The 26,844-nt window shown below is 42.4% G+C and overlaps 1 protein-coding gene across 8 annotated transcripts in view; it reads right to left on the reverse strand.

Moving 5' to 3' along the window:
- The window catches only part of RFFL (ring finger and FYVE like domain containing E3 ubiquitin protein ligase), an 84,676-nt gene that overhangs the window by 7,961 nt on the left and 49,871 nt on the right, over window positions 1-26,844 (reverse strand). For 5 of the 8 annotated variants that reach the window (XM_006154395.3, XM_027774155.1, XM_014590114.2 and 2 more), the window contains 3 exons: window positions 10,300-10,487; window positions 4,034-4,447; window positions 742-825 (listed from right to left, as the gene is read on the reverse strand). In XM_006154395.3, coding sequence (XP_006154457.1) covers window positions 742-825; window positions 4,034-4,447; window positions 10,300-10,487 — 686 coding nt within the window. Of the gene's footprint in view, window positions 1-741; window positions 826-4,033; window positions 4,448-10,299; window positions 10,488-22,503; window positions 22,583-26,844 lie in introns of those variants that run through there. The other 3 variants (XM_006154396.3, XM_014590113.2, XM_006154397.3) reach the window with 2 other exon arrangements.

The raw sequence follows: 26,844 nt of genomic DNA on the forward strand, positions 1-26,844 counted from the left end.
AACCAATCAGTGTGTATGCAGGAGGGGCACTGGCTTGAGTTAGCAGGCCCTTATTTTGAATCTTGACTTCTCCACTGATTAATATTACATAATAATCCAGCAATAGCTTACCCCTCTGAACCCATGTGTCCCTCCATAAAGGAGAGAAAGCAGTTCTACCACACAGAGTTCCTGTGAAGATAAAATGTGGTAACTCATGAAACCACCACGGTGGCCTTCCCCTCCCCCTTGGAGGGAATCCCACTTGCCCACAGAATGGGTACATTTCCCCGGCACGCACTCCTCTACACAGCCTTGCCCATAGCCCCACAGCCCTGATGGCTGTGTTCTCTGGACTGGCCCCCTGCCCAGCTGAGGCGCAAACTCCAATTTGCTGACCTCCTTCCCTTGACAATGGCTACTGTGTACTAAAAACAGGAGAGAAAAAGGACATGTTTCTACAGCAGCACCAGCAGCCTGCCCTTTGGCTGCTCTCAGTAAGACAAGATACCAGAAACATGATGGGCCATGAGGCTCCCCAGTCTCCTCTGTGGCTTCATGACTCCTTACTAATATACTGACAGCTTTGAAGGGTCATCTAGAATGCTTGTGCTAAGCTCCACCCTGAAAACAGACTCCCAGAAGACTATCACAGGTCAACCCTTCCCTTTCCACCTCTACATTTTCTCAGAGCATCCTGAGAGCACCCTAGGAACACTAGGGAAGGCAAAGCAAAGGCACAGCCCAAGCAGGGGCCCCCACCTGCGTCTCATCCTCAACAGGTGCTCTGGCTGTGCTCTCCAGGTAAGTGGGGTCCTCTTGGTCCTGAGACACATAGCCATTGGCCTGTGGAGAGAGAAAGGTGCCATCACATCCACCGAGAAGTCCTAGACATTTTGTAGAGCATGGGCCTCTTTCTAGCTCACAATGGCCAAAATACATTCCCGTCTCCCCTAGGAGTCTGGAGTCTCTCACAACAGTGTCACAAAAGCCTGCTTTCTAACACTTTGTCAGGCAGAGAAGCAACACAAATAGATTTCAGTAGACATAAAGCTGCCCTAGAGAACAAGAATGCATTAATTCTGCCCACCACCAGGATGGCATTAGGCATTACTCATTGTCAATTCAATCTTGGCTTGAACACTCCAGGTGAAAGAAAGAACGCTATGTCCACTCCACTGCGGGACTGTTTTCTGACCACTTTCAAGATTTTTCTTGGCAATGATCCCAAACTTCCCTCCTGTAACTTCCACCCACTGTCCCTGGTTCTGCCTCTTACAACAATGATCAAATCATTACCATGTCTTGCCCTCCTTCACACTATATCTCTCTGGTTTCCTCATCTGACCTGGTGGGACAAAGTTTCCAGAACCTAACCACACCAGTCCCTCTCCTGCCAAGTCACTGACTTCACATTTTAGAAACGTGCTCCAACTGGGACCAGCAGGTGGCGTGATGGTTAAGGCACTGGACACTCCCACATGGCCAGCCACGGTTCGAGTACCGGACCTGGTGGCTTGCTCTCTCACTTTCCCTTGCTCTCCCCATCTCTCTCTCTCTGATCAAATTAAAACAATGAATGAATGAATAAACACACACACACACACACAGACACATATAAAGAAATGTGCTCCAACCAACAGGGCACACTTTACCAAGAGGTGTGTCAAAACATGGTAAAAGATTATTTTAATACATCTAAGATTCAAGAAGATTGAGACAAATGCCTTATGTCTAAGGCATTTTTTTTCCTGCTTAGAATCCTAATTTCTCAAAAGGATACTTATGGGTACCACTTTAAGAGGTTTTCCTAAAGAGTAGTCAGAACTGTGAGTCTCCTAAATTCTATTACTATTTAAGCCACGAACCCCTTTACTAGAACCTCTTCACCCCTGCTCCTTTCAGGCAAAGGTCCTAGTGGGAGCTCACAGCAAAGGGATGTCTGAGTTCACAGGTGTTTCCCACCAGAACCTTTGAGCACCAATAAAGGGACAATGTGGGAAACCAAAGTTACATGCTGGCTCCAGATTATGACGTATAACATGGAGCTAATCAAGAAGAGGCAAACTACTATGGAATGAGAAGTAGGAATAACAACAAGATGCCAAGTGATGACAAGCTCAAACACACAACACGATACACCCGTATGTGGCTGCATCCAAAACCTTGTCTTCAGCTGCACTTCTAGTGTTCTCTTAGCTTTATGCAGACATGGTGCCCATTGGCCTCTTGGAGAGTGTCATCCTGGAGGCTTTCAGGGCCTAACCCGTCCCTGAGAAAGATGTAGCTTTTGTGCATCCTTCATTTCCTAGGAGAAAAACTGGACTTCATGCTATAGAGCATGCTCTTGTTCTTAAAATCTACCCACTAGATAAATCAAAGTCTTCAACTAGTATTTGTTCACAATTTTGCCTGTTGCTAGGGCATGGAAGATGAAGGAAAGAACCTGGGTGGAACAAGTATCACGAGAACACTTGCATTTCAGTGTGGCTTGTCAGCCTTGCACAAGTTACTTAATTTGCCATGCCTGTTTTTCCTGCTTGCAAAATGCAGATCTCACCACAACAAAGAATGTGAACTGACACTAAGGCCCTTTGAAACCTCAAGAAAAAGCACCCAGTAGAACCTGGTTCATAGCATAATGTGGGTACAATATGGACATTTCTGGTTAATGACAGGAAGCTTATAATCTTTCACTGAAAAAACCTACATAAAGGTCCTTTAGGAAAAAAAAAAAAAAAACACAATTCCTCACATTCCTCTCCTGGTTCCTTGACAGGAAATGCCAAAAAAACAAGCAAAGGGAGGAATGTATAGAGGGAGGTAAAACCTGTCCAGCAGACTGACAGCTAGAGTTTAGGAAAGAGTTGAAGTTCAATCGGGGAGAAAAACTTGCTAAAGCCAACAAGGGAATTAAATGATTTTACTGCAGTTAAATTATGCTATCACATTGGCCTTTATGCCTCAGTGCCTGTCAAGAGCTGAATCAGGGGGCCCAGTCCTGGCAAAGGAGGTGATCGTAAACAAGAGGCAGCAGCCATCTCCAGCATGTGTGAGAACTGACAACACATGCACTGTACCAGCTCTAAGTAACTCAGAGTTCTTTAGACGTGACATCATGCTATTGCAGCCTTCCAGCACCCTACCAAGATCAAAAGTGGTCTGAGATTACTAAGCCCCTCCCTCCCATTGTTGCAGGCTCAAAGTCTTTTCAAGATGACCCAGGAGTCAAGTGACGAAAGTAGATGTGAATGCCAACCTTTCTAGGTCCTAACCCCCTACTATTGCCCAGACCATATAAATAACAGGGTCACTAAGACACTTAAGTAGAGCTATGTGATGCTGCCACCCCTTACACATGGTTAATTTCACTAGCTTCAGTCCAATCCAATCGCTGGCCTACATGTTTGCCTTTCCTCTTCCAGCGGCGTTCTGAAGACAGAGATAGCAAATTACTCCTTTCTGTACTCTCCATGCTCAGTGCAGTCTATGTGCTACTCTTAGGTTACCACTGGCAGGACCCACTGGGATAATGACAAAGCAGCTCACAGTACAACAACATGCCAACACTCCCCACCCTGCAGAGACCCGTGCGAGAGCAGTGTCCCTGTCTCAGGTTTCCCACTCTCCCTTCTCCCAGACAGCCCTTTTTTTTCCCTTAAATGCCACATCCCCAATCCAGCTCAGGAAGACCACACCAAAGGTGATTTCAGTTGGAGGACAAATGTAAACAGAACTAAAGTTGAAGAATTGTAATATCTAGTTCTAAATATTCAGAAATATTTCCGTAACAATAAAATTTTCAAAAAATATCTAACTGGGACATGCATGTATTCAAAACAAAAGCAAAACCTGGTACTATGCATATTACATCTAAAGAAAGCCAAAACATGAATCTGATGTCCAGAAAACATCAACTGCTTCATGCATCAGGAGGTGGAAAGGCTTCACATAATCAAGATATTTATGCTCACACCCCATCCCCACAATGCAAGTAAGAGGAAAATAAGCCCTCAAGCTGGCATAGGTCGGCAGACTACAAATGGGTCCATACCTGCTGGTTTTCCTGAGCCTGGGCTGGGGAAACAGAGGTGGCCTGTGCAGGTGAAGAAGGGAGATTGGGTGAGGTAGGAGGTACTGTGCTGGCGTGAGGCTGGGTCAGGAAGGCCTGCTGCTCAGGGAAGTCAGGGGACAAGGTGGGGGCACGAGTCCTGCCCTCCTGGGGGATTACAGGCTGCTGGCCAAGCACCAAGAACACCAGTTCTTCTTTCTCCCGGCACATTTCGGTAGAGATGTCATGGAGGCTGAGATAGTCCCTCAGGTCCTTCACCTTCATCTTCATGAGCTCTTCCCGCTGAAAGGCTGTGGCTCGGAAACGTTGGCAGAGAAGGCAGAGGCGGGGCCCATTCCCCACTTGGCTCGAACAGGTCATGCAGAAATTTTTCTTACAGTCCAAGCAGGTCTGCTGCTTAGAGCAAGAGGCAGAGGAAACCATGTCAGGTTGAGGGAACAAGAGAGTGTGGGGCAGTGCTTCAAGGTCACCAAGCCCAGCAAGAGCTCCTCCAGTTACTCTCACTTTTACTAAGCTATCTCCTCTATGAAAAGGTACGAGCTACTTTGCAGATTTTAGATTAAAAGTCACTCAAGGATGGCAGACTCCCTGTATGTATCTACATATTCATGTACAGGACACTTCATTATTTCATTTCAGTCTTGTTTTATTCATTTTACTAACAGAGAACCTGAGGTTATCAATGAAGTTTTTTGGTGTAGCTCGGTGGTACAGTCAGTAATAAAGTGCGGTGCTGGAAGTCATATGGCCAACACATATACAGATCCAAGGGCGAGCCTGAAAACACAGAGGGCATGTGTGCATGGACCCAAGATCCTGACAAGATGGGGAGCTTGGAGAAGGGGTCAGAGTAACCAGACCCTGTTGAGAGTGTCTGTCTCTTTCTCGCATATGCACCTGCATGCTTGCACATCCACTATTGTGAAATAAGAAAGAAAAAGGACTACCAGCTTCAGATTCAAAAGGTTATGCATTTTATTAAATCTCCTACTACATTTTTTGAGGTGACATCCTGGATGTGTAACTCAGCATCTCTAATGCTCAATTTCCACATCTGTAAAATGGGGTAATAAGAGTATCTACCTCACTGGGTTGTTATAAAGATGCACATTTAGCATATCTAACACATAATGAGTCTTCAATAAGGACGTGATGTTTTATTACTGCTAGAAATACTAGCTAACGATGAGAGCTGGAATGCAAGCCCTAAACTACATTCTTTCTGCTTTACTGCTGAAGCAAGAAAGTAAATGCATGAAGGTTATAGAGGTGGTTGTTACCATTAATATTTGTACTCATTAAATTTATTGGGCTGGCTCCATGGCCAGGTGATTAAGGTAGCTAGATCCCACATGGCCAACCCCAAGGCTTGAGTCTCTGACTCAGTGACTTGAGAAACATGGTGGGTAAATATGCATGTGTGCCCAAATTCCAAATAGAGGGAGAGATGGAAAAGGGATTACTGCATGACCATTCCCCACTTCTCCCTCTGACTCTCTCTCTGGTGAGTACACATACCCTCTGACAAAAATTAAAAAAAAAATTATGCCAGAAACAAGAAATGACAAATATTTAATTAATAGGGGCGGGGAAGTAGTGTGGTGGTTGGGGTGCTGGACTCCCACATGGCTGACTGCGGTTCTAGTCCCGGACCTGGTGGCTTACTTTCTCACTTTCTCTTTCTTTCTCTGTCTCTGGTCAAATTTTTTAAAAAATAATAACAAATGGAAGGAAATAAATAAACAATTCTTTTAAAAAAAACCCTGCAAATATTCAATTAATAAACAAAGATAATTTTAAAAACCATATTGGGTTATTGTATATTAGAGCTATACCTAGCTTGCTATTTATTTTTTAAAACAATCCTGCAGAGTAGATAATAGTTTCTTCACAGACAAAGCCACACAGGCTTAGAGGGACAAAGTACCACATTCAAGGTCAGACAGCAAAGAGCAGAGCTGGGATTCATACTCAATGTTCTGTCTGAATCTAATGCCCACAGTCACATACTCCATGGCCATGCAGGCCATGCTCCTTAGCTCAATCCCACTCAAGCATACAGCAGGACTGGCTGAGTCAGGCCTGGTTTTCCATCTCCAAATTTCAAATCAGTGTCCTATCCAAGAGGCTGGTGCCAGGCTCCCCACTCCAGGAAGGCTCATTCAGAGTGCTAGGAATTCAGTGGTGCATAAGACCATCTCTAAGACAAATATTTAGACAGCTACGGGAGGCCCTCTGGACATCAGGGGCTCTCATTTGTGAAGTACAGTGCGTCTCAGGCGATGAGAGTGCCTGACAAGCTGGTACTGCCTGGCAGCGGCTATTCCCACAACCACAGACAACACACCAAGGCTTACTCAACTCACAGGAAGCAAAGCTTTGACCTCTTGCCTCTCACCCCACAGGCTGAATGAGCATGGTGACATCTGGTTGAGCTCTGTCCCAGCCAAGAGCAGGACACACTCTCACAGAGGGGCAACTCCCGAACACACTGGGGTAGCACTCTCACTAATCCTTTCAAGACGTTAAAAACTTTTGATCCCGTGGTAACTAAAGTATTAAGCTAAATATTTCTGCTCACTCTTTTCTAAATATAGAAAGTTGTTGAAGCTAAAAAAGAATGCCCAAGAGACTTATTTTTCTCTTGGTCAAGATCAGACACTCTTGTGCAAGACAACTCTATTTAGTTTTTGCCTGAGCATCGTTCATATAGTAAAGACGAATGGACATAATGTTTACCCTCCGGCTTTGGCTAATAAGACTTGGAAGGTGCCGCGCAGGGACACACGTCAAGCTCCCTTATTCTCCACACAGTCATAACAGACAACAAACTGTTCAGAGACTGATTGAAAGGACATGGCTGCACTAGCATCATGACAGTTCTGGGACCAGCAGCCACACAGGTGGAAAATGGATGTTCTGGGGTACTTAGGAACTATTCCTATCTAAAGCTTTTCTATTGGGAAATGAAATGTGTTTAGGATGACTGACAGTAAAATGAAAAGACTTCAGTGTCATAAAGCTGTGGTCCTGACACAGAACATTACTTAAGTCAATGCACATTGATAAGACCTAGCTCGACACAATTATCAAGCCCATGTTGCTCAATCAGCCAGATCCAAACAACTCTGTATTCTTTCTTCAAATGTGTGTGTGGCTTGTTGGATGCAAGATCAGAATGCAAAGACAGCAACTCCGCTTCTGTGTGCTCGCGGCTCACTGGGGATTTTGAAATAAGCCGGCATCTGAAACACACCCTAAAGGAGTAGGATGGAGCTGGAGGCTAAGATCCCACTTTCCAGCAGCAGGAGAGAACAAAGGGAAAGGGAAAAAAGGGCTGTCAACAAATGTGGTCAGAATGAGCAGAGGAAACATTTATGTATAAATTCTAACAAACGGTTCAAACCAACTGAATAACAAGATAGCATGAAAAGATGAATTAGTGGAGGCGTGGTGCTGGCAGAAATGCCCAGAGTCCGTTCAAATGTCAGCATCAAAGAGTGGGCAGCGCGGGAACCAGCAGCTAGCGTAATGGCTATGTGGCTGGATTCCCACGTAGTCGACCGCGGTTTGTGTCCCGGACCCGGTGGCTTAAAACTCACGCCGGGCACGTGTGCGTGCGTGCCCAAGATCCCGAGAGGAGAATGGAGGAGAAGGGATTGCGGCGTGACCATTCCCCCTGGGGGGTGATTTCTCGCTTTCTGTCTCTATGTCTCTCTCTGTCTGTCTGGCGAGCGCACGCGCCCTACAGTGAAGATCTCTCCAAAAAAAAAAAAAAGAGTGGGCAGCGGCACCTTAGGCAGGCCCCACCCTTCAGGGATGCCATGTGGGGCGCCCTGCTTGCTCCCTTTCGATTCTGTCCTGCCCTACCCTTATCTGCTCCCCATCCATCTTCCCTGGCACTGGTCAGACTCACTTTTTCAACTCACCTGTCTAAGGATTGTTAGAAATACTTCATGAGAGAAATGTGTATGACACCTTAGCATAAGGTAGCATACTCACAAAAAGTAACAAAGTCACCTCTCACCTTGTGTTAAGACAGGGTTTTATCATGTCATGATCTTCCTGCCTCAGCCTCCCTGTTGGGATTACAGGTATTTGCCACCACAGCCAGACTTTAGAGTGGACTGAGACTTGAACCTGGACCTACCATGTAGCTCCAGCCTGTGGAGCACAGCGTCTTAGCAGCATGTGGCACCAGAGCTGGGCCAAAAGCAACCTTTCATTCCTTTCCCCCTTTGCCTCATCTCTGAGCTTCTGCAATACCTAAGAACCGCTTCTTTCTTTCCATTCTGAGATTATCACTTCCCTGTTTCCAAGCACAACCTCCTTCACATCCTCAGACCAGTCTAACTAAAAAAGCTGAGTGCCAAATTTCCTCTGTAATTGTCTGGGCCACTGCTAAATCATACGTAGGTGTTACCAATACAGACGCGATGTTTGGCTCTTGTGTCAAAAGCACACCCTGCCATTTCTCTCCAAACCTGGGAAGCCAGAGAATGCAGGGGATGCACCTTACTTATGTTCTCTCTGTAGAGTCCTTAATGTTATCTGTGCTGAGCACCCAGTGAGCATTCAGCAAAGACTGATCATGATGAAAAAAGGAGAAAACAGTAAAATCCATGTAATCATTTCAATTCAGTCACTTCCAAAAAAGACATTTTAAAAGCCTTTGGCTGTTAAATGTCAAACCCTTAAGATAAGAACACTGATCCACTTAAGCATGAAATTATAAATGAAAAATTCCAATAGGAAAAAAACCATTCTTAATATTCACAAAATTCATTGTGAAATGCATGAAACTAATTCAGACTTTTGTAGCAAGAAAAGTGTGTCAATAACCATCTTTTGCCATTCAAATTGGAATTTTTCTTGTCCCATAAAAGCTCTTCTTGTTAGAAACTTTCTTCTCATCTCATAATATGCTGTTTATTGTCCTGGTCTCCCTGTTTCACTGTAAGCTCCCTCTTAGGCAGAGATGACCATCTTCATCTCTGCCTCCCTGGCTAGCCCAGGTAATATCCAACACATGGGAGACAGTCAATCATTTATTTTCCAACAAATAGGAAAAAGTCCCTTGTCGTAATCATTGACATGCTCCTGGGTACTCACGTCTATAACCCTTCATCTTCAACCTGACATGCCCAATGTCTTCTGGGAAGTAGCTATGGAATCAAGGACATGGGTTTGAATCCCAGCTCTACCATTTAATAACTTTATGATCATGAGCAATATTTCAGCACAGAGGGGAAATAATAAGTATTTTGATGTTTCTTATGCTATTTGTCAGGAACTTGACACATACAGTTTTCTTCTTAAATTTTAAATTCTAAGCCTTCATTTCTCATATGCAAAACAGGATTTCAGGGATTCTAAAACCTATTATCATAGTAACTGTAGGATTAAATCAGACAACAAATTCCTTAAAACGGTCCTTTGCATATAGCAGATGGTTTAAAGTTATTATTCCCTCTCAATTTCCCATTAATACCATTTAACATCATATCCTGTCTCTCATTCTGGGCTGCAAATTTCTCATTCTGCAGAAGAATGCATGAATTCTTTATTTTAGTTGCGGTTCACCTTCTGCCCAAGTCATGGTTGACTGTAGAGAACTTGCTGCCTCTGGGCACCGGCAAAGCGATGGCCCATGCCCACCATCACTCAGCCATTGATTTTACTTCCTGCTTGCTAATCTAGGATGCCTGGCCTTCGTGCATTTCCTAAATAGAATCCATTACAGTAAGTAAGTTCCATTCTTTGTCTGTTAGGGTCTTGTTGTACCTGATATATCCCTAACATTGTTTTTGATAAAAAAGAACAGAAGTATCTATCTGTTAGTTAATGAAGGAAATGCCACTGAATGCCGACTATGTTCCAAGCATCGCAATAGACATCCTTCATTGTTCATCCACTTTCATTCTCACAGCACTGGGAAGTGGATACTACTATCGTCCTCATCTTAAGGACAAGGATACTGAATGTCAAGAGAGGTGAAATCATACAGCTAGTACAGGACAAGAATGATAAATGAATTCAGGTCTACTGGCTCCAAACCTAGACTAAGGTACTTTCATTCACTTGGTTAGTTTCGGTTGAACATTTTCATGAAAGGGATGGGGGGTCTGAGTCACCAGCACTGCACAGGTAGAGGCAAGGTGGCAGGCATTCCTAGGATGGTGACACAGCTTACTCAAGTTCCCAAGGCGGTGATTAGAGACAGAGCAGTCTGAGGAGTCGGCACTCACCTTCCTGGCCGTGTTTGCGAAGTGGGCCCCACAGGCCTTGCAGCTTGGTTCTGAGCCTGTTGGAGAAGGGAAGGAGCTGTACCCAGGGTTGGAATAGGCTTGTGACCTGGCTCCCTGAGGTGGTGGGACCTCCTCAGGCTGTCCATCCAGGCAGAACCAGTTGCAGCAGGTTGCCCACATGATAAAATCTGGAAGAAGGGGGGAAAAGGTCAGAGTTAAGACAGACCTCTACCGTCACTTCCATCCCTAGAGGGGATGGGTGGACAAGGATATTCAACCCGCAACTGCTACCAGAGTCAGGGGAGGAGCACATGTTCTCAGGGACTACCGATCTCTTGCCCTCTCTATCAACCACGGACACTGTTCCATGGAAGAGGGGAGTACAGATCACTGATGTCAACTTGGCATACCACCTCTGAAGGATTCCTGACTAGGTTTAATCTGAGATCTAACTTCAAATAATATCTTTTCTCACTGCAACTATAGGCTTAGCACACACTTTATTGTTCCTACAGTTCAGACAGAACTTTCTCTCTCTCTCTCTCTCTCTCTCTCTCTCTCTCTCACACACACACACACACACAGCTACCCACACAGTTCCACACTCACACTGACCATGGGGAGGAGGTATGAGTTCCTTTATACAGATGAGACAACCCAGACTCAAAGAAATCAAATACACAGCTAACACACAGAGAGCTGAGATTTGAAAAACCCAGTCTCCAAATCTAATGTCTTTTTCTTACACCATGCTGCCTCTTCATTTCCCAACCCACAGGCTAGCGAAACTTAACTCTAACATTCGTACCCCTAGTCTACCATGGCAACTGTGCCAGTCTCCTGCACAGATATGTTTACCTGCTTTCCTACTGCTAAGCCGTAAGTTCTCTTAGGGCGGGGAGAATTCATGTCTGTTGTATTCATGTCTGTCCTGCACCCTGCCAGTATTATACACATGGCAGACGCTCAGCAAACATTTGATTCCTTGCTGAATCAGTGCCTCTGCAGGTTTATGAGTACGTTTGGGACTGTTATTCCTATTTAACATATCAAATACAGGTATTGCAGGTTGAGGCATTGATGATTTTTTTTTTAGAATTATTTTATTTAACTTTATTTATTATTATTATCATTATTATTTTCCAGTTTGATCAGAGAGAGAGAGAGAGGAAGAGAAAGCAAGCCACCAGGTCCGAGACTTGAACCATGGTTGGCCATGTGGGAGTCCAGCGCCTTTAACCACCATGCCACTTGCCGGTCCCATAGGCATCAATGATTTTTATGATTACAGAACAAAGAAGATCCAACCCCTCAAATGTCAGAATAACCTAAAGATTCCTATAATATATGAGTCCACAAAAACGCCAAGAACCGCTGTGATAGATCAGTGTTTTTCTCAGCGGACTAAGGTAGTCAGGGCGAATGTTCTGAGTTCAAACTCTTTGTTTACAGAAATAATAAATGAAACATTTAACACTACTATTCAATAATCAGTTCACACAAAAGAACAGTCTGCTCTGTCTCTTGATTGTCTCACTCTTTTTGAACAAAGGCACTTTTATAGCTCAAAGACTCTGTAACTGGAAGGAACTAAGGGAAGATCTGGCCCAACCTAGTCATTTTAGAGGAAAACAATGAGGCCAGCAGAGGGAAGTACCTTCCTGGGTCATACAGCTTATCACCTTAGGACTCGAGCCTTCTCTAGGTCCTTTTAAGGGTTCCAACACCATCTCCAATGCCCCTGTGATATTGTCCATGCTCTCCTGCAGGCACCTGAGTCACTCCTTCCTTCCTTGCCAATGGGAACAGGAACGCACTAAGTGTAACAGTGCCCTGTTAGACAGGTGGCTCACCAAAGGCTATTCAACAAGCAGATCATATGAATGTTTACATCTTTTCAAAGAAATCTTGCCAGAGTGTGTATGTGCTCACCAGAAAGAGACAGAAAGTGGGAGAGAAGGGAAAAATGCATGTTCTCAAGGGGGCGAGGTCACGCTACAATCCCTTCTCCATTTCTCCATCCTGCTGAGATTTGGGCATGCACACATGTGTGCCCAGCATGTTTTTCAAGCCTCTCAGTCAGCCATGTGGGACCTCACTCCCCTGACCACCAAGCCACAGGGCCAGCCTGAAATATTTAAATTTTAACCAACCACACATTCATTCAATTTCCAGCACATCAAAAATATTTCTCTCTTGACTCAATATTACTGTCATAAGGTTTCAGTTCCCAGAAGACAGGAACTTAATCTGCCTTGCTTGTAAGTCACAGTTCACATGGTGTAATAAAGAGTTCTTCTGGGGCTGGCAGGTGGCATGGTGATTAAAGGCGCTGGATTCCCACATGGCTGACTGCGGTTTGAGTCCCAGACCTGGTGGCCTGCTTTCTCACTTTCTCTCTCTCTCACTCTGTCCCTCTCTGGTCAAACTGAAATAAACAAATGAATAAATAAAGTTAAATAAAATCATTGAAAAAAAAAGAGTTCTTCACATAGTGCATGTATTCTTAAATGAGTTCTTTGTTGGCAATAGAATGGGACAATAGAACAGTCACCCTCTGAAAGAGGAATTTTGCAATTGTTTAAGTTGCATATTGATACGACACATCTGAGACTGTATAACACACAAAAACCATGGGACCTGGGATCAGAAGGCCTGGGTGCCAAATCCTGCTTTACCATAGAGCCATGTTTCTACCTCTAATAGGTCATACCTTTTCTGTGCTTCTTTTCTGGTCACTCTGCAGACTGGAAAGCACTTAGTAAATACTAGTTCTCTAGGAAGACAAAGGTTGGAAATAAATCTAGGGATAGCATCGTAATTATCATTTGACTTCCTGGGCTTATTCTCCCTGAAAGGAATAAGGCTGTAGGGACTGTCTCCTAACATTTCTAATCACTCCTGAATATATACAACCTTTATTGAAGCCAATGCTGTGCCATTTCCAGTACTAGGTAAGTCCATGACCATACAGTACAAAGAGGAAACTAAACATAAAACACAAAACTGAAATTTCAGGGTAATTAGTGCTTTAATGGAGGTTTGTAGAGTGTACTGGGGAGGAGTGGACACAAAGAGGAAATGGTCAGTTCTGTAGGGGTAGAGGGGATGAGGTGCCATATAGTCAATCTTGATATGGGAGTTAAGTGGGAATTTACTAGAAAGTCAAGAAAAGAAGGAATTTTCAAGAAACAAATAAATGCATGCACCATGTCTTTAAACTACAAAAAGCTTGGTTAGGTCAGGGATAGGGGTGGGGAAGAGGAGGCATAGTAAGGAACCTGGGCTTTATCCGAGATATAATGGAACAAGATTAAGGAGTTTTGGGCAGCCAGGTTTTATGATTTCATTGTATGTTAAAGTGGGCATGTAAGACTGTGAGCAGTGTGGAGAACAGGACAGCCAGGGTGGGTCAGAAGTAGGATTTGTGATGGGGATCAGCAGGTGCCGTGGTGGTTAAGGTGCTGGACATTCCCACATGGCCAACCATGGTTCAAGTCCTGGACCTGGTGGCTTGCTTCCTCACTTTCCTCTTTCTCTCTGTGTGTCTCTCTCTGGTCAAATTATAATAAATGAATGAACGAATAAAATAATTCTTTTTAAAAAAAAAGGAGTAGGATTTGTGGTAGTCAAGGCAAGTTATGACACGGACATGAAAGAAAGGGCGAGATCTCTAACAATGAGCAGGATGTGTTACTTACCTGAATGAGGTGGGGAAAAGGGAAGAGAAAAGAGACTAGGACACATTCTAGGGATGCTGAATTACACATAGACATGGAATAGACATGGAATCATTTCCTGGATAAAGCCTTCAGGAAGAGATGTGTGTCTGTGTGTGCTGGGAGCAGGAGCAGGTTAAGTATGCATCCGTGGGACATGTTCATGTAGAGCTGGGCACATGTATACGTGGCCGAGCTGAAGATAAATGTTTTGGGCCTACTGAAACTACTAATACATAAAGAATGGGACAGCAGACTGGCTAGATGGTTTGGGTCAGGAAAGAAGGCGAGCTGGAAAAACCCTTGAGATCACTGCATCTAAAGTTCAAACAGAGAAAAGCCAGCAAACAGAACAAAAGAGAACAAATGCTCAGAGGTGGGGGAATGGGAAGAGCATTTTGAATTACAAAAAAAATGATCAACAATGTCAAATGACCCAGAGAACAGAATGCAATGAGGGAAGCAAAATGCCCAGTGGACTTAAGTTTTAGGAAAGTGTATATGCTCTCTGCCTAAGCAGTTTAGGAAGAAAGCTGACTAATAACCATAGGTTGAAAAGGGAGTGAGAACTGAGAATTTGTAAGACTCTAAGGATAGAAATGAGTCTGTGAAATGGGGACCAGCAGGTGATGTGGTGGTTGGGGCACTGGACACTCCCACAAAGCCAACCACGGTTTGTGTCCTGAACCTGGTGGCTTGCTTTCCCACTTCTCTCCCTCTCTCTGGTCAAATTAAAATGAAAGAATGAATGAATAAAATTAAATAAATAATTCTTAAAAAAAAAAAAAAGAAGAAATGTACCTGTGAAAGGAAGAAAGAAGAAAGTAGCTGAACAGTATCTAGGATTACTAAGATTACTATAGAACTCACTGTAGAATAATAATAATAATAAAAAACATACTAAGAAACCACAGTGCAAGGCAATAAATGATGGAAGTAAGGGTGAGTAGAAAAAAAAACGGTCAAGTGGTCAGATTGGCAGATGGACTGTTTCTGGGCAGGAGAAATGTTCTCTCTTTCATCAGAAAGTGAAGCAGAGATAAAAATAGATGTAACCAAGGTAAGTTGGTACCAGCAACACAAAGGTGAAAGAATGAAATAAAAAGGGAAGAGGGGATAGATTAAATTACAAGGAGAAAATACATGTTTCTTCCACAGAAGGAATCTAGATGTTGTAAATTTTCCCTAAGAAATAATGACTTTGCAGGTTGGCCCAGAGTGCAGTGGTTAAGAGCTGTGCATTGAAAGCTGAATCCCACAGGGCCAACTAAGGTTCCAACTGGCCTTGGTGGCTTAAAAAAATACATTAGGAACATGTATATGCAGGCCCAAAATCCTGATAGGAAGGAGAAATGAGGAAAGCAATTACAGCATGATCACATCCCACTGGAGAGTTCGTTCTCTCTGTCTCTCTCTCTCTAATGAGTACATGCAACCCTTTGGTAATACCTTTTTTCTTTTTTTAAAAGAATGAATGAAAGGACTTTGCCACAAAATGGGCAGACTTACTTGGTAAGACACTATTAGTAGGGAAAAACTGGAAGGCTGTACGTTGTTTAAGTCCATGTGCTTTAACAGGAACTTAGGGAGCAGTAGTTGTACAGAGGAAAACCAAAAGTGATATTAACAAGGACCTTGCCCTAAGTGAGCTTCAGGCCTGGAAAGGCAGAATAGCTCAACTTAGTCATCTTGATACAAGATGTAAGAAGGCTCTTCTTGAGCTTGGATTCAAGAAAACTCACATTATTACACACTATTTTCATTCTCTTAACTTTACTCCTAACTAAGGAGCTTCTCTGAACATCTCCGAAAGAAAAGCCATCAACCTATTCAAGTACTTGGCTACTCTAAAAAGAAGGACATGGCTCTGTGAGAAGATTTGAAATGTCTTATTCTGTCATCCTATAGGCCCCATGTTTAGGTAGGGAACAAAGTCTTATTACCTTGAAGATATAGTAGTATGTGGACAAGGGGATGATGGGGAGGGGGAAGTAGGGGCAAGGATCTCCAGTGCTAAAATATCTTACATCTGTTCAGTTTAGTAGAACAGGTTCACAAAGTCAGTGGACTAGGCTTTTACTCTTTTTGATAGATATTTAAAAACCAAAATTGAAACATCTCCTAATGTCTTCATATAAAAGTACTCTCCTGCCAAACTAGAAAGCTCTAATTAAGCCTAAAAAACTACATTCAGGATTATTTCAGGGAGCAGAAGGTAAGAGGTTATCATTTTAACAATGCCATACAAGATAATCGCTTTTCTCTTGGGAATATTTTTTTCATGCCTTAGCCCTAAATAGATATAAACACATGACATCTGATTATGTTACTAAAGGACTGAAAGTGGAACAAATTAAAGAATTCTCCCTATGGAGGCAACCTTGAAAAACTCCACTCTCTGATGTGTAAACCTCCTTCTGATCTTGAAAGATCCTCACAGAAGGCTTGAAAATTCCTTCCCAAACTCCCCTCACCCTCTTCTGAAAAGATGGATTTGGCAATTTAATCCTAAAACACAGTCTCTGACTGCTTTCCTACTGAGCCTGTTTGAAATCTGCCAGTCTCTCCTCTTCCACTTCGCCTAGGGGAGAGAAAGATGGGAGATGGAGGGCTGGAGTGAACAAGCAAATTTACTATTTCCTGTAAGAACTCTGTGGTATGAGTCACACAGCCAGCTAGCACATAGAATTTTGTCAGCTTGATAGGTATGCAGGTCTTTCTTGGGAGACTTAGCCCCGCTGAAAAGGAAAATCAGTGTTACTAACAGGGTAAGATAAATGACCTACTCCAGGAGGGCTAGGTACAGTCATAGAGGAAAGAGTATAGATAATGTGATTTCTCCCTACTAGGTCCTAGGTTCCTAAGTAATTTTAAAACACTTCTACTTGTTCACTTACCCAAGGTAAATAATTTAAAGTGGATCACTGGTTGCCATGGGTTTTCCCAGGAAGGGAATAAGGTAGTAGAAGGGTCATGCTGGTTTGTAATGTAACTCCAAAACTCCCTTGCTAACCACCCAAAACAAAGGCAGTGAAGTCCTCAAGGTTCTCACCCAATCTGTTCTGATCTTAATGAACTGCTCTGTATGCCAAGGTAGTTCTGCAACAACGGGCAAGGATGCTCAGGCAGCAACATCTTGGAATTAACACATTTATGGTGCGCCCACCGTATAAGACAAAATGCCTTTAAAAATACCTAATTTAAATGCCCCCAAATCTCAAAGTGCCTTTCAGACATGGCAAATCAGAAAATTACTGAAAAACAAAACAGAATTTAGAGGGAAAATAAAAATTAAAAAGAAAAGGTTTGGATGGCAAGCCTTAGTGAATCTCTCCAGTTTATTGAGGGTGGTGCACTTCCTGTCACTAACATAGCCCTGGAACGGTTAAAAGCATCTATGCTGTAAGTGCATGAAGAAAAGGCTCCCACGTTATGGATCATTAACACAGAACGGGCTTAGCTTCGTCTTGTATATTATCTTTAAAGCAATTAAAGTACAATTGCAATCGCTCTGAAAGGAAATGCTGTGAAAGGCCTATCAATATGGCTTAGCTAAGCCTCTCTGAAATAATAGATAAGTAATTACCTATTTTGTGAGGCAAAGAAGAAAGTACCCATCCTCTACGAGAAGAATGCTTCTTATCTGCCAGGCACTGAGCTAGGTACTTTACTTGTATTATCTTATGCCATCCTTATAACAATTCTGGCAAGGCAGATCAGTTCTTTCCACTTTCAGGTCAGAAAAATCAAGGTTCTGAGAAGGTAAGTAACTTACTAAAGGTCATAGCTAGAAGGAAGCAAAGGCAGAGTTCGAGCCTCGATCACTTAAACCCTGAAGCCTATGTTCTGTGGCCACAAGAGAAGTATTCCTGATTTTATCCAAAAATCTATTTTTCTACAGGCCATGCCCCCCTGAGCTTTTGCTCTTTGTCTCTACTGTAACTTTCCTTCAGCCTTCAGGCACACTCTAGGACTTTCCAGATTTTAAAAATTCTTCTTTGTCACAAGAGAAGTACAAATCACAAACACCACATATGTTACCACCAAACATTCACTGGAATGGTCAAGCGATGCTAGCAAGTGTTGATGAGAACACAGAGCACTTGGAACTCTACTACTGGTTGAAATGTAAATTAATACAGCCAACTTGGGAATATGTATATATATATATACCCATGTGTTGCTTAGTGATGGGGGTATATTCTGAGAAATGTATTTTCAGACAATTTCATTGTGTGAATATCAAAGTGTGTACTTCCACAAACCTAAACGATAAAGCCTACTACCAAGTCAGGCTACATGGTATAATCTACTGTTCCCCCCTCATACATGTAGACTGTTGTACATACATATATACACACAGATATGTACACACATATATTTAGTACCATGGCTTTGTAATTCTACTTTCAGGTACAGGTACAATAAAAATATGTTCAGAAAAAGCAAGCAGACATGAAAATTAATGGAAGCACTATTATAAAATAGCCCCAAGCTAAAAAACAACCCAATTGTATGACAATAGTATGATGGAAAAGTAAATTATAGCATGTTCACATAACAATTAGAATATACTACTGATGTACACAGCATAGATGAACCCTCTAACACTGAGTGAAAAAAGTAGGCACAAATGAATACATGCTAAGTTATTCCATTTATATAAAATTCAAAAACTCAAATTGCAGTGCTAGAAATCAGGATAGTACTCAGGATAGTATTTATTCTGGGATGAGGATGGTAAAAGGAGTCACAGAGGGCTTCTGATAACATCCTGTTTCTAAATCTGAATGCTAATTATACAGATATGTTTACTTTGTGAATATTCATCAAAATGTACACTTAAAAGTACTTTGTAGGGAACCAGCAGTTAGTGTAATGGCTATGTCGCTGGACTCCCACGAAGTTGACCGTGGTTCGCGTCCTGGACCCGGTGGCTTAAAATTCACGCCGGGCGCGTGTGCGTGCGTGCCCAAGATCTCGAGAGGAGAATGAAGGAGAAGGGACTGCGGTGTGACCATCCCCCCTGGGGGGTGATTTCTCGCTTTCTGTCTCTCTGTCTCTGTCTGTCTGGCGAGCGCACACGCCCTATAGCGAAAACCTCTCCAAAAAAAAAGTACTTTGTAGACTTTTCTAGTTATATTTCAATTAAAAGATTGTATGATTTTAAAAGAAGTACCTAAAATGACTGGCCCCAGAGCCCAATGGTTAAGGAAGCCACATGCCATATGCCAACCATGGTTCAAATCTCAGCCTCAGTGGCTTGAAAATCACATGTGCATACATGCCTGCTCCAAATCCCAACAAGACAGAGATGGAGGAGAAGGGATTGTGATGTGATCATGCCCCACTGGAGAGTGCTCTTTGGCTCTCTAGTGAGCTCACTTTCTGGAAATCACTCAATCAATATTAAAAAAAAAATAAGAAAGTGTGGCCAACAGGTGATATACTGGTTAAGGCGCTGGAATCCCACATGGCCAAATGCCGTTCAAGACGACAGTTTGAGTCCTGTCAGCTTCCCTATCTCTCTGTTTGTCTCTCACTGGAGAGGGCATAAGCCCTATAGCAAATTAAATAATAATAATAATAAATCAAATTAAATAAAATTTTTTGGAGAGGTTTTTGCTATAAGGTACATGCACTTGCCAGAAAGACAGAGAGAGACAGAGAGACAGAAAGTGAGAAATCACCCCCCAGGAGCAATGGCCATGTTGCAATCCCTTCTCTATTCTCCTCTCAGGATCTTGGGCACGCACGCACACGCACCTGGTGTGAGTTTAAGCCAGGACTTGAACTGTGGTCGACTACATGGGAGTCCAATGACATAGCCATTATGCCACATTATGCTAACTGCTGGTCCCTAAATAAATCTTTTTTAAAAAGCATCTAATAGGGACCAGCAGTTAGCGTAATGGCTATGTCGCTGGATTCCCACATAGTTGACTGCAGTTCGAGTCCCGGACCTGGTGGCTTAAACTCACGCTGGGCGCGTGTGTGTGTGCCCAAGATCCTGAGAGGAGAATGGAGGAGAAGGGATTGTGGCGTGGCCATCCCCCCTGGGGGGTGATTTCTCGCTTTCTGTCTCTCTGTCTCTGTCTGTCTGTCTGGCAAGCACACATGCCCTATAGCTAAAACCTCTCCAAAAACTTTAAATATATATTTAATAAATATTAAGATATATATTTATAAAAAAGCATCTAATAAGAGTATTTGAAATTTGCAAAAAGAACTAAAATAAAAACACATTTTGACCCCAAAGTCTTCCCTTCTATAAAATTCCTTTGCTGTGCTCTTCTCTGAATCAAAACTCCAAATATTTGACTCCATTTCTTCAACTTTCTCTAGTCTTTCTTGACCCAACAACTCCACGAAATCTCATTTCAAGGTTACCAAGGAATTCAGAGTGGCCAGATCTGATTGGCCTTTCTCTATCTTTATGTTACACAACCGTTCTGTAGCAACCCTTCCCTCCTTCTGAAACAATCTCCCCTCATCACCTCTCAAGCTCCCAGACCTCTGTCCCTTTGGCTTTCCTCCTACCTGAAAGCCTCCATATGCCATTTCTGCCTATGACCGACCCCATTCTTAAAATGTTGGGAGGGCCCAGACTGTCTTGGGAGGCCCTGTCCATTCACACCCCAGGAGGCTTTAAGTACCTTTCTTTACTCTTTTTTATTCGCTATAGGGCATATGTACTTGCCAGAGACAGAGACAGAGACCGACAGAGAGAGTGTGTGTAAGTCCGTGCAAGAAAGTACCCTCCTCCCATTCTCCTCTTTGGATTTTGGGCACACTTGTACACACATCTGGTGTGTTCCTCAAGCCTCCAGGTATGGGATTTTAACTGTAGACTTGAACTGCAGTCAGCCATATGAGATCTAGCTGCCTCAATTACCATGCCACTGGTTGGCCTTAAATACCTTTCTTAAACCAAGGAATCAAACATAAATTACTATCTCCATTTCCCCTGCCCCTGACAGTGGCAAAATCATCACCTTTCATATATACAACTTACATGTTCCTCCTTAAGCCCTTTGAATTTGCTGTTTCTTCATTCTGCCTGGACTATTCTCCCCAGAATTTCACATGCTTGGTTCCTGCTTGGCATCCAAGCTCATTTGCACATGTCGTTTTCTCATGTCATACATATCATTTGGTACTAGCTGATATTATCTGCTTACCTGTTACTTGCCTTCCCTAACTAGAATAGAAACTCCACTAAGAAAGGGACTTTGTGCTCTACTCTGTTTCTGGAGTCTTAAATGGCTTCTTGAATGAAAGAATTGCCTCCCATGTAGTTTCCCATGTTCAGTTCTTGCCTCTCTCCAACTCTTTCTCCACAACATACTAACCATTCCCCTTCTCTCAACACACACTTAAAATTCTTTAATGGATTCCCATTGTATTTCAGAATAAAAATCACCACTCTATACATGATTAAAAGACCCTGCCCCATTCTCTAATTCATGCTGCACACTTTCCTCACTCACTAAGCCTCAAGCACACAAGCCTCCTTCCTGCCTCAGGTCTCTGCATTTGCTCTCCCGTGCGTCTCTCTCTGCTGCTCCTTCTCATCCTTCAGGTCTCAACTCCAATATCACCCAGCTGGAGGAGCTCTGCCCAGACACATGCGCTGCCTCGCTGTCTTTTGGTTTCCTTCATGAGAACCATCAGTACTTATACCTGTTTGTTGGGTTACAGTCTATCTCCAAGGGCAGGAATTGCCCCTGCCACCCTTTTGTTATCTGTGGCATAGTGCCGCCTCATAGTAGGCACCCAAATAATTTGTGGAACGAACAAACTGAGTTCAGAGGACCATCGAGTGTTTCATTAGTATTGCTGCTGAAGCAAGTACTAGTTACTTCTCTTAAGTGCCAAAAGCATTTTCTCCATATTTATAATGACAAAGTGATGGGTGTCCTAAGTTTTTAAAGTAATACGAAGCCAGCCATTGCATGGTGGTTAAGGAGGCTGATCCCATATGGCCAAATGTGCAGTTCAAGTCCCAGACTCTCCAGGCATGTGTGTGCATGTGCCAAAATCCCAAAAGGAGGGAGAAATGGATAAAGGATTGTGGTGTGCCCATCCTCAAAAGGGGTGCTTTCTCACAGTCTCTCTCCCTCTCTGGCCAGTGCATGCACCCTCTGGCAAATTAAAAGAAAAAAAGGAGGAGACTAATAGCTCCCATGTTAGAAGGTAACTGTAGGGACAAGAAATAACACTTATATAAGATGCCTGGTCTATAGTAAGCATTCAATAAACAGCACGATTTAAAAATATATTAAACTCTAAGTTGAAATTCTAAAACGGTAATGGCCTGTATGCTTAATGGTGACTATTGGCTGAAATGCCCAAGGTCTCTCTCCTCCTTCTGGTCACCCAAAACTCAGATTTCTTACCAATCAAGGCATGGGTGTGGCGAGTCCTGACACAGCTGAATATACCACCTTCATAACAAAGAATCACCTATACCTTGAGAACTCACCTGAAATTTAAAATCATCTCTTAACTTGGATGGCTGCTTACTTTTCCAAATAAGTTAGTTTGACAAGAAACTTGAAGACTGTTGAAACGGTTTAATTTAAAACAGAATCTCAGAGTTGCAGTTTGGAATTTTCCAGTAAATCTGCCTGAAGTATCCACCCTGACTTAGAGAGATTTAAAATCCTGGTGACAACACAATGAGCACAAGACAGGGCAACTGTTGCATGGGTAAATAAGCAACCTGCAGAGTAAACCACAGTCTGCCATCATTTGCTGGGTGTGGGACAATGAAGCGTGTTCTTTGTGACAACGAGAATACTTCCAAGGTACGTGTTTTAGAACACAGAATCTGGAACACCTAAGTCATAGAGGAGACAAGTACATGGCAGAACATTAGAACTCGAGGCCTGAATTAGAATAAACAGCCCCGCTGAAGTGGTGCATGGGCTGGACATAAACAAGGGCTGTTTCACAAGGCTGGAACTCAGCAGGGGAAAACATTTCCAAAGGCTCTAAATCCTTACAGACATTTTCCATTCTCCAAGACAGCACTTTAGATGTGTGTAATGGATAATGCATACTTCCTAGATAAGAATTTTATTTTAGGGCTAAATTTTTAGAAGATTACAGGTTTGTTATAAAAAAAAAAAAAAAAAAAAAAAAAAACTTTAGAAGATTACAGTTTTGTTATAAAAAAAAAAAAAAAAAAGAAAGGAAAACTGTTACCAGATATGTTTACTTTGGTTTTCAAATCAGTAGACTCAACCTTAAACTCTGGCTGAGTAAAGTTGCCTCTCTGCACTTCAGAATAACGGCTGGACACAAAGGAGGCACTCGGTATAAAGAGGAATCATACATCATACCTTGCCAAGCTATTCCATCCAACATAAAGAACAGAGGGCACCAACCCAAATGTCTATGAACAGATGAATGGATTGAAAAGTGTGACACATATACACTGGAATACTACTCAGCCATAAAAAACAAGACCCTGGCATTTCATAGAAAGTGGACAAACATGCGGGCCAACAGGCGGCGTGGTGGTTAAGGGTGTTGGACTCCCACATGGCTGAGTACGGTTCAAATTCTGGATCTGGTGGGTGGGCTACTTTCTCTCTCTTTCTGTATCTCTCTCTGGTCAAAATAAATAAATAAATAAATAAATAAGTAAATAAAGTTTAAGAAATTAAAAAAAAAGAAGTGGACAAATATGGAAGATTTACTGCTGAGTGAAGCAAGACAGGCTATGAAAGATAGACACTGTATATCTCTACTGCACACTATGGAGGAAACAAAGGTTATATATAGAACCATGAAAAATGGTTATGGATACTGGATACAGTTTGGAAGTAGGGTGGGAGATAGGAGAGAGTGAGAGGAAAGGAATCAAGGAGAAAAATAAAGAGGCAAGACATTTAAGGGACACAGAAAAGGAAGACTGTCGATGATAACGTGTATGATATCTTAAACTAGACTGGTGGGAAGTGTATTTATGTTGGGTAATTCATTTTACAAGCTGTTGTGATGTACAATGATTAAAAGTATAAAATAAAATAATTTTAAAAGAAAATAAAGGGAATGTTAAAAAAGAGAGAGCGAGCATAGGGCAGTGATGAACATTCAGTAAACAGCAGGCATTAGAATAAGGCATGAAGTTAATAAAGGTGAAATGTTTGCCTCTTTCCAAGTCAGCTTCCAGAGCATCCATTTATAAGGAGATGTCAATGACTTCAAAGCATTAGGACTAGAGTCCCTATCTCCTCTAGCCCCCATTATAAATTTTAGTAGAAAGGAAGGAAGCTCTAGGAACAGGATAATATCCTGTGCTGCTACTACAGGTGCAGATGTGGGTAATATTTGGGATTTTTCAGACCCTAGGTTGCTAGAGACCCTTTTCAGATGATCTAAGAAACTTCTATTTTTTTAGGACAAAGTAAAAACATGACAAAACACCTAATGTGTACCAAATGAGCTGCTACATTTGCACCTAGTAACTCATTTAATACAATAACCTACAAAAAGCAGAATTAAAATGACCATCTTGTAAATGAAGAAGCTGTGGGTCCTGAGAGTTAGGTAACTGGACCAGGGTCAACAAATCTAAGTCCACATTCTTTGACTATTTTGGTCCTACAGAAATAGGGGACTGCTTGTAGCACCCACATAGCCTATACTTAGCACTAGTAATTCAACGGCCCCTGGGCTAGAAAAGTAAGGTAAATGGCTCAACCATAGTAGATCATTGAAATCAGCAAAAGTGGCATGCAGGCAGAAAGTGTTAATTACTAGTTCCTACCCTCTTCTTTTTCTTTTCTTTTTTTAAGATTTTTTTTTTTTTCCTGTAGGGCATGTGAGCTCACCAGAGACACAGAAAGAGAGAGAGAGAAAGTGAGAAACCACTCCCCAGGGAGAATGGCCATGCCACAATTCTTTCTCCTCCATTCTCCTCTTGGGATTTTGAGCCTACACACACATACTCAGCATGAGTTTCAAGCTGTCGGGTCTGGGACTCGAAAAGCGGTCACACGGGAATCCAGCACCTTAACTACTATGCTACCTACTTTCTACAGTTTCAGGGCACAGGTGATATAGATCACCCAAGTTCCTAAAAATAAAGCCCTTCATTGATATTTAGGATGTATTTCAGTTTCCATATTTGCTAGCTTTTGTGTCAGTTCAGGAGTCTTTGACTTTACTGTGTCAACTTGAACTAATGCTCCATTACCCTCTTTTTTTTTTTTTCTTTTTTCTTTTCTTTTTAAAGACTTTTTTCAGCTCCAGCCCCATAGCCTAGTGGTTAAGGGAGGTAAATCCCTCATGGCTAACCACAATTCAAATCCTGGGTGTGGAAGCTTGAAAAAAGCACCAGGTGTGTATATATGTGTGTGCATGTGTAATATGTGCAAAATCTCAACAAGATGGAGAAGTGATTGTAGTGTGATCACACCCCATCGGGGAGGATGCTTTCTCTCTGACTCTGGTGAGTGCATGTGCACTCTGCCTTATAAATAAATGGTGAAGAAAAATGTTGAAACTGTTGGTTATTACAGCAGTAGAAAACCAGAGAGGGAGAGCTTAAGAATGTCCCTTCCATCTTTTCCCTGCATCAAAAATCACAGAAGATTTTAATGCATTGCTAATGGTTTTGATCTAGAGTGGTGCTATGGTGGGGAATGCAAATAATACAAATGCAAATAAGTAAACATGACAAAAAAATACAGAAGTAAAATAACAGAAGTGAAATGTTAGAAATCAAAGAAACCAACCTCTACTAGATATACCAGATCTGTGCAGTGCTTGGCCTATTGTTCCTATTGTATTGGTCCTATTGACTCTTGAGGTCCAAGCATGGTAGGAGAAACATAAAAAGATAGATGACGTAAAACCCCAGAGGGTTTGAAACATAAAGTGTGAAAAAAAGGAAAAAAAAAAAGACAATATGACTAAGGAGAAAAGGAGAGAGATTTCACTTCCCACTAGCAGTAAGTGAGCTCTTTTCCTGAAGTGGTAACCGTTGTAAACAACTGAAAAACATACATAATAATCACAAGTTATAAATGTTCTTGGAAACTCCCTAGTTTCAACTAGTCTATGACAAATATCAGCAGAGGGACCTCAGCATCTGTTACGAAGTTCAGGGAAAAGCAATTCTAACCAATGGAACTGTGCCAAAATATCGCCCTGGGGTCTGACCAATTAAATGGCTGCTTTTTAGTGTGGAGTTTAGGAGAGATGACAGATTGAACACTGCAGCAGAGAAACCTACACGTTCCCTTTCAGCCCAGGCATTCTGCCCCAAAGGACGACTCAATCAGGAAAGAAAGCAGTTCAGAGTGAAGTCTTGTAACGCTGAAAACAGAATAAACGGACCTGCAGTTTAATTACTGCAGGATCTTTCTTCCATCAAAACTGATGACAAAGCTCATCAAGAATAAAGACTCTGATTCCCCTCACACTTTTATGCAGGAAACAGGATTGACCAGATAAGCTTTTCTGAACCTTCTGATTGAAGAAGCTGCTTTTACAAGATATTATCACAGTGACTGACTAACCGGTAACCAAGATTAAAAAAAAAAAAAAGCAGCAGCAGCAGCCATGGACTACGTAAGAGGCTCCTACACAGTGGGAAAAGGCAGCACTTCAGGACAAGAATTCTGTCCAGGATCAAAATGATGCTACTAGGTTGGTTGTAGATAAAGTCATGGCTTACTTTTTTTTTTTTTTGGAGAGGTTTTTGCTATAGGGCATGTGCACTCTCCAGAAAGGCAGAGAGAGATAGAAAGTGAGAAATCACCCCCCAGGGGGGATGGCCATGCAGCAATCCCTTCTCTTGGGATCTTGG

This window comes from Tupaia chinensis, unplaced genomic scaffold, assembly GCF_000334495.1.
Source record: "Tupaia chinensis unplaced genomic scaffold, TupChi_1.0 Scaffold000407_4, whole genome shotgun sequence".
NCBI lineage: Eukaryota > Metazoa > Chordata > Mammalia > Scandentia > Tupaiidae > Tupaia > Tupaia belangeri.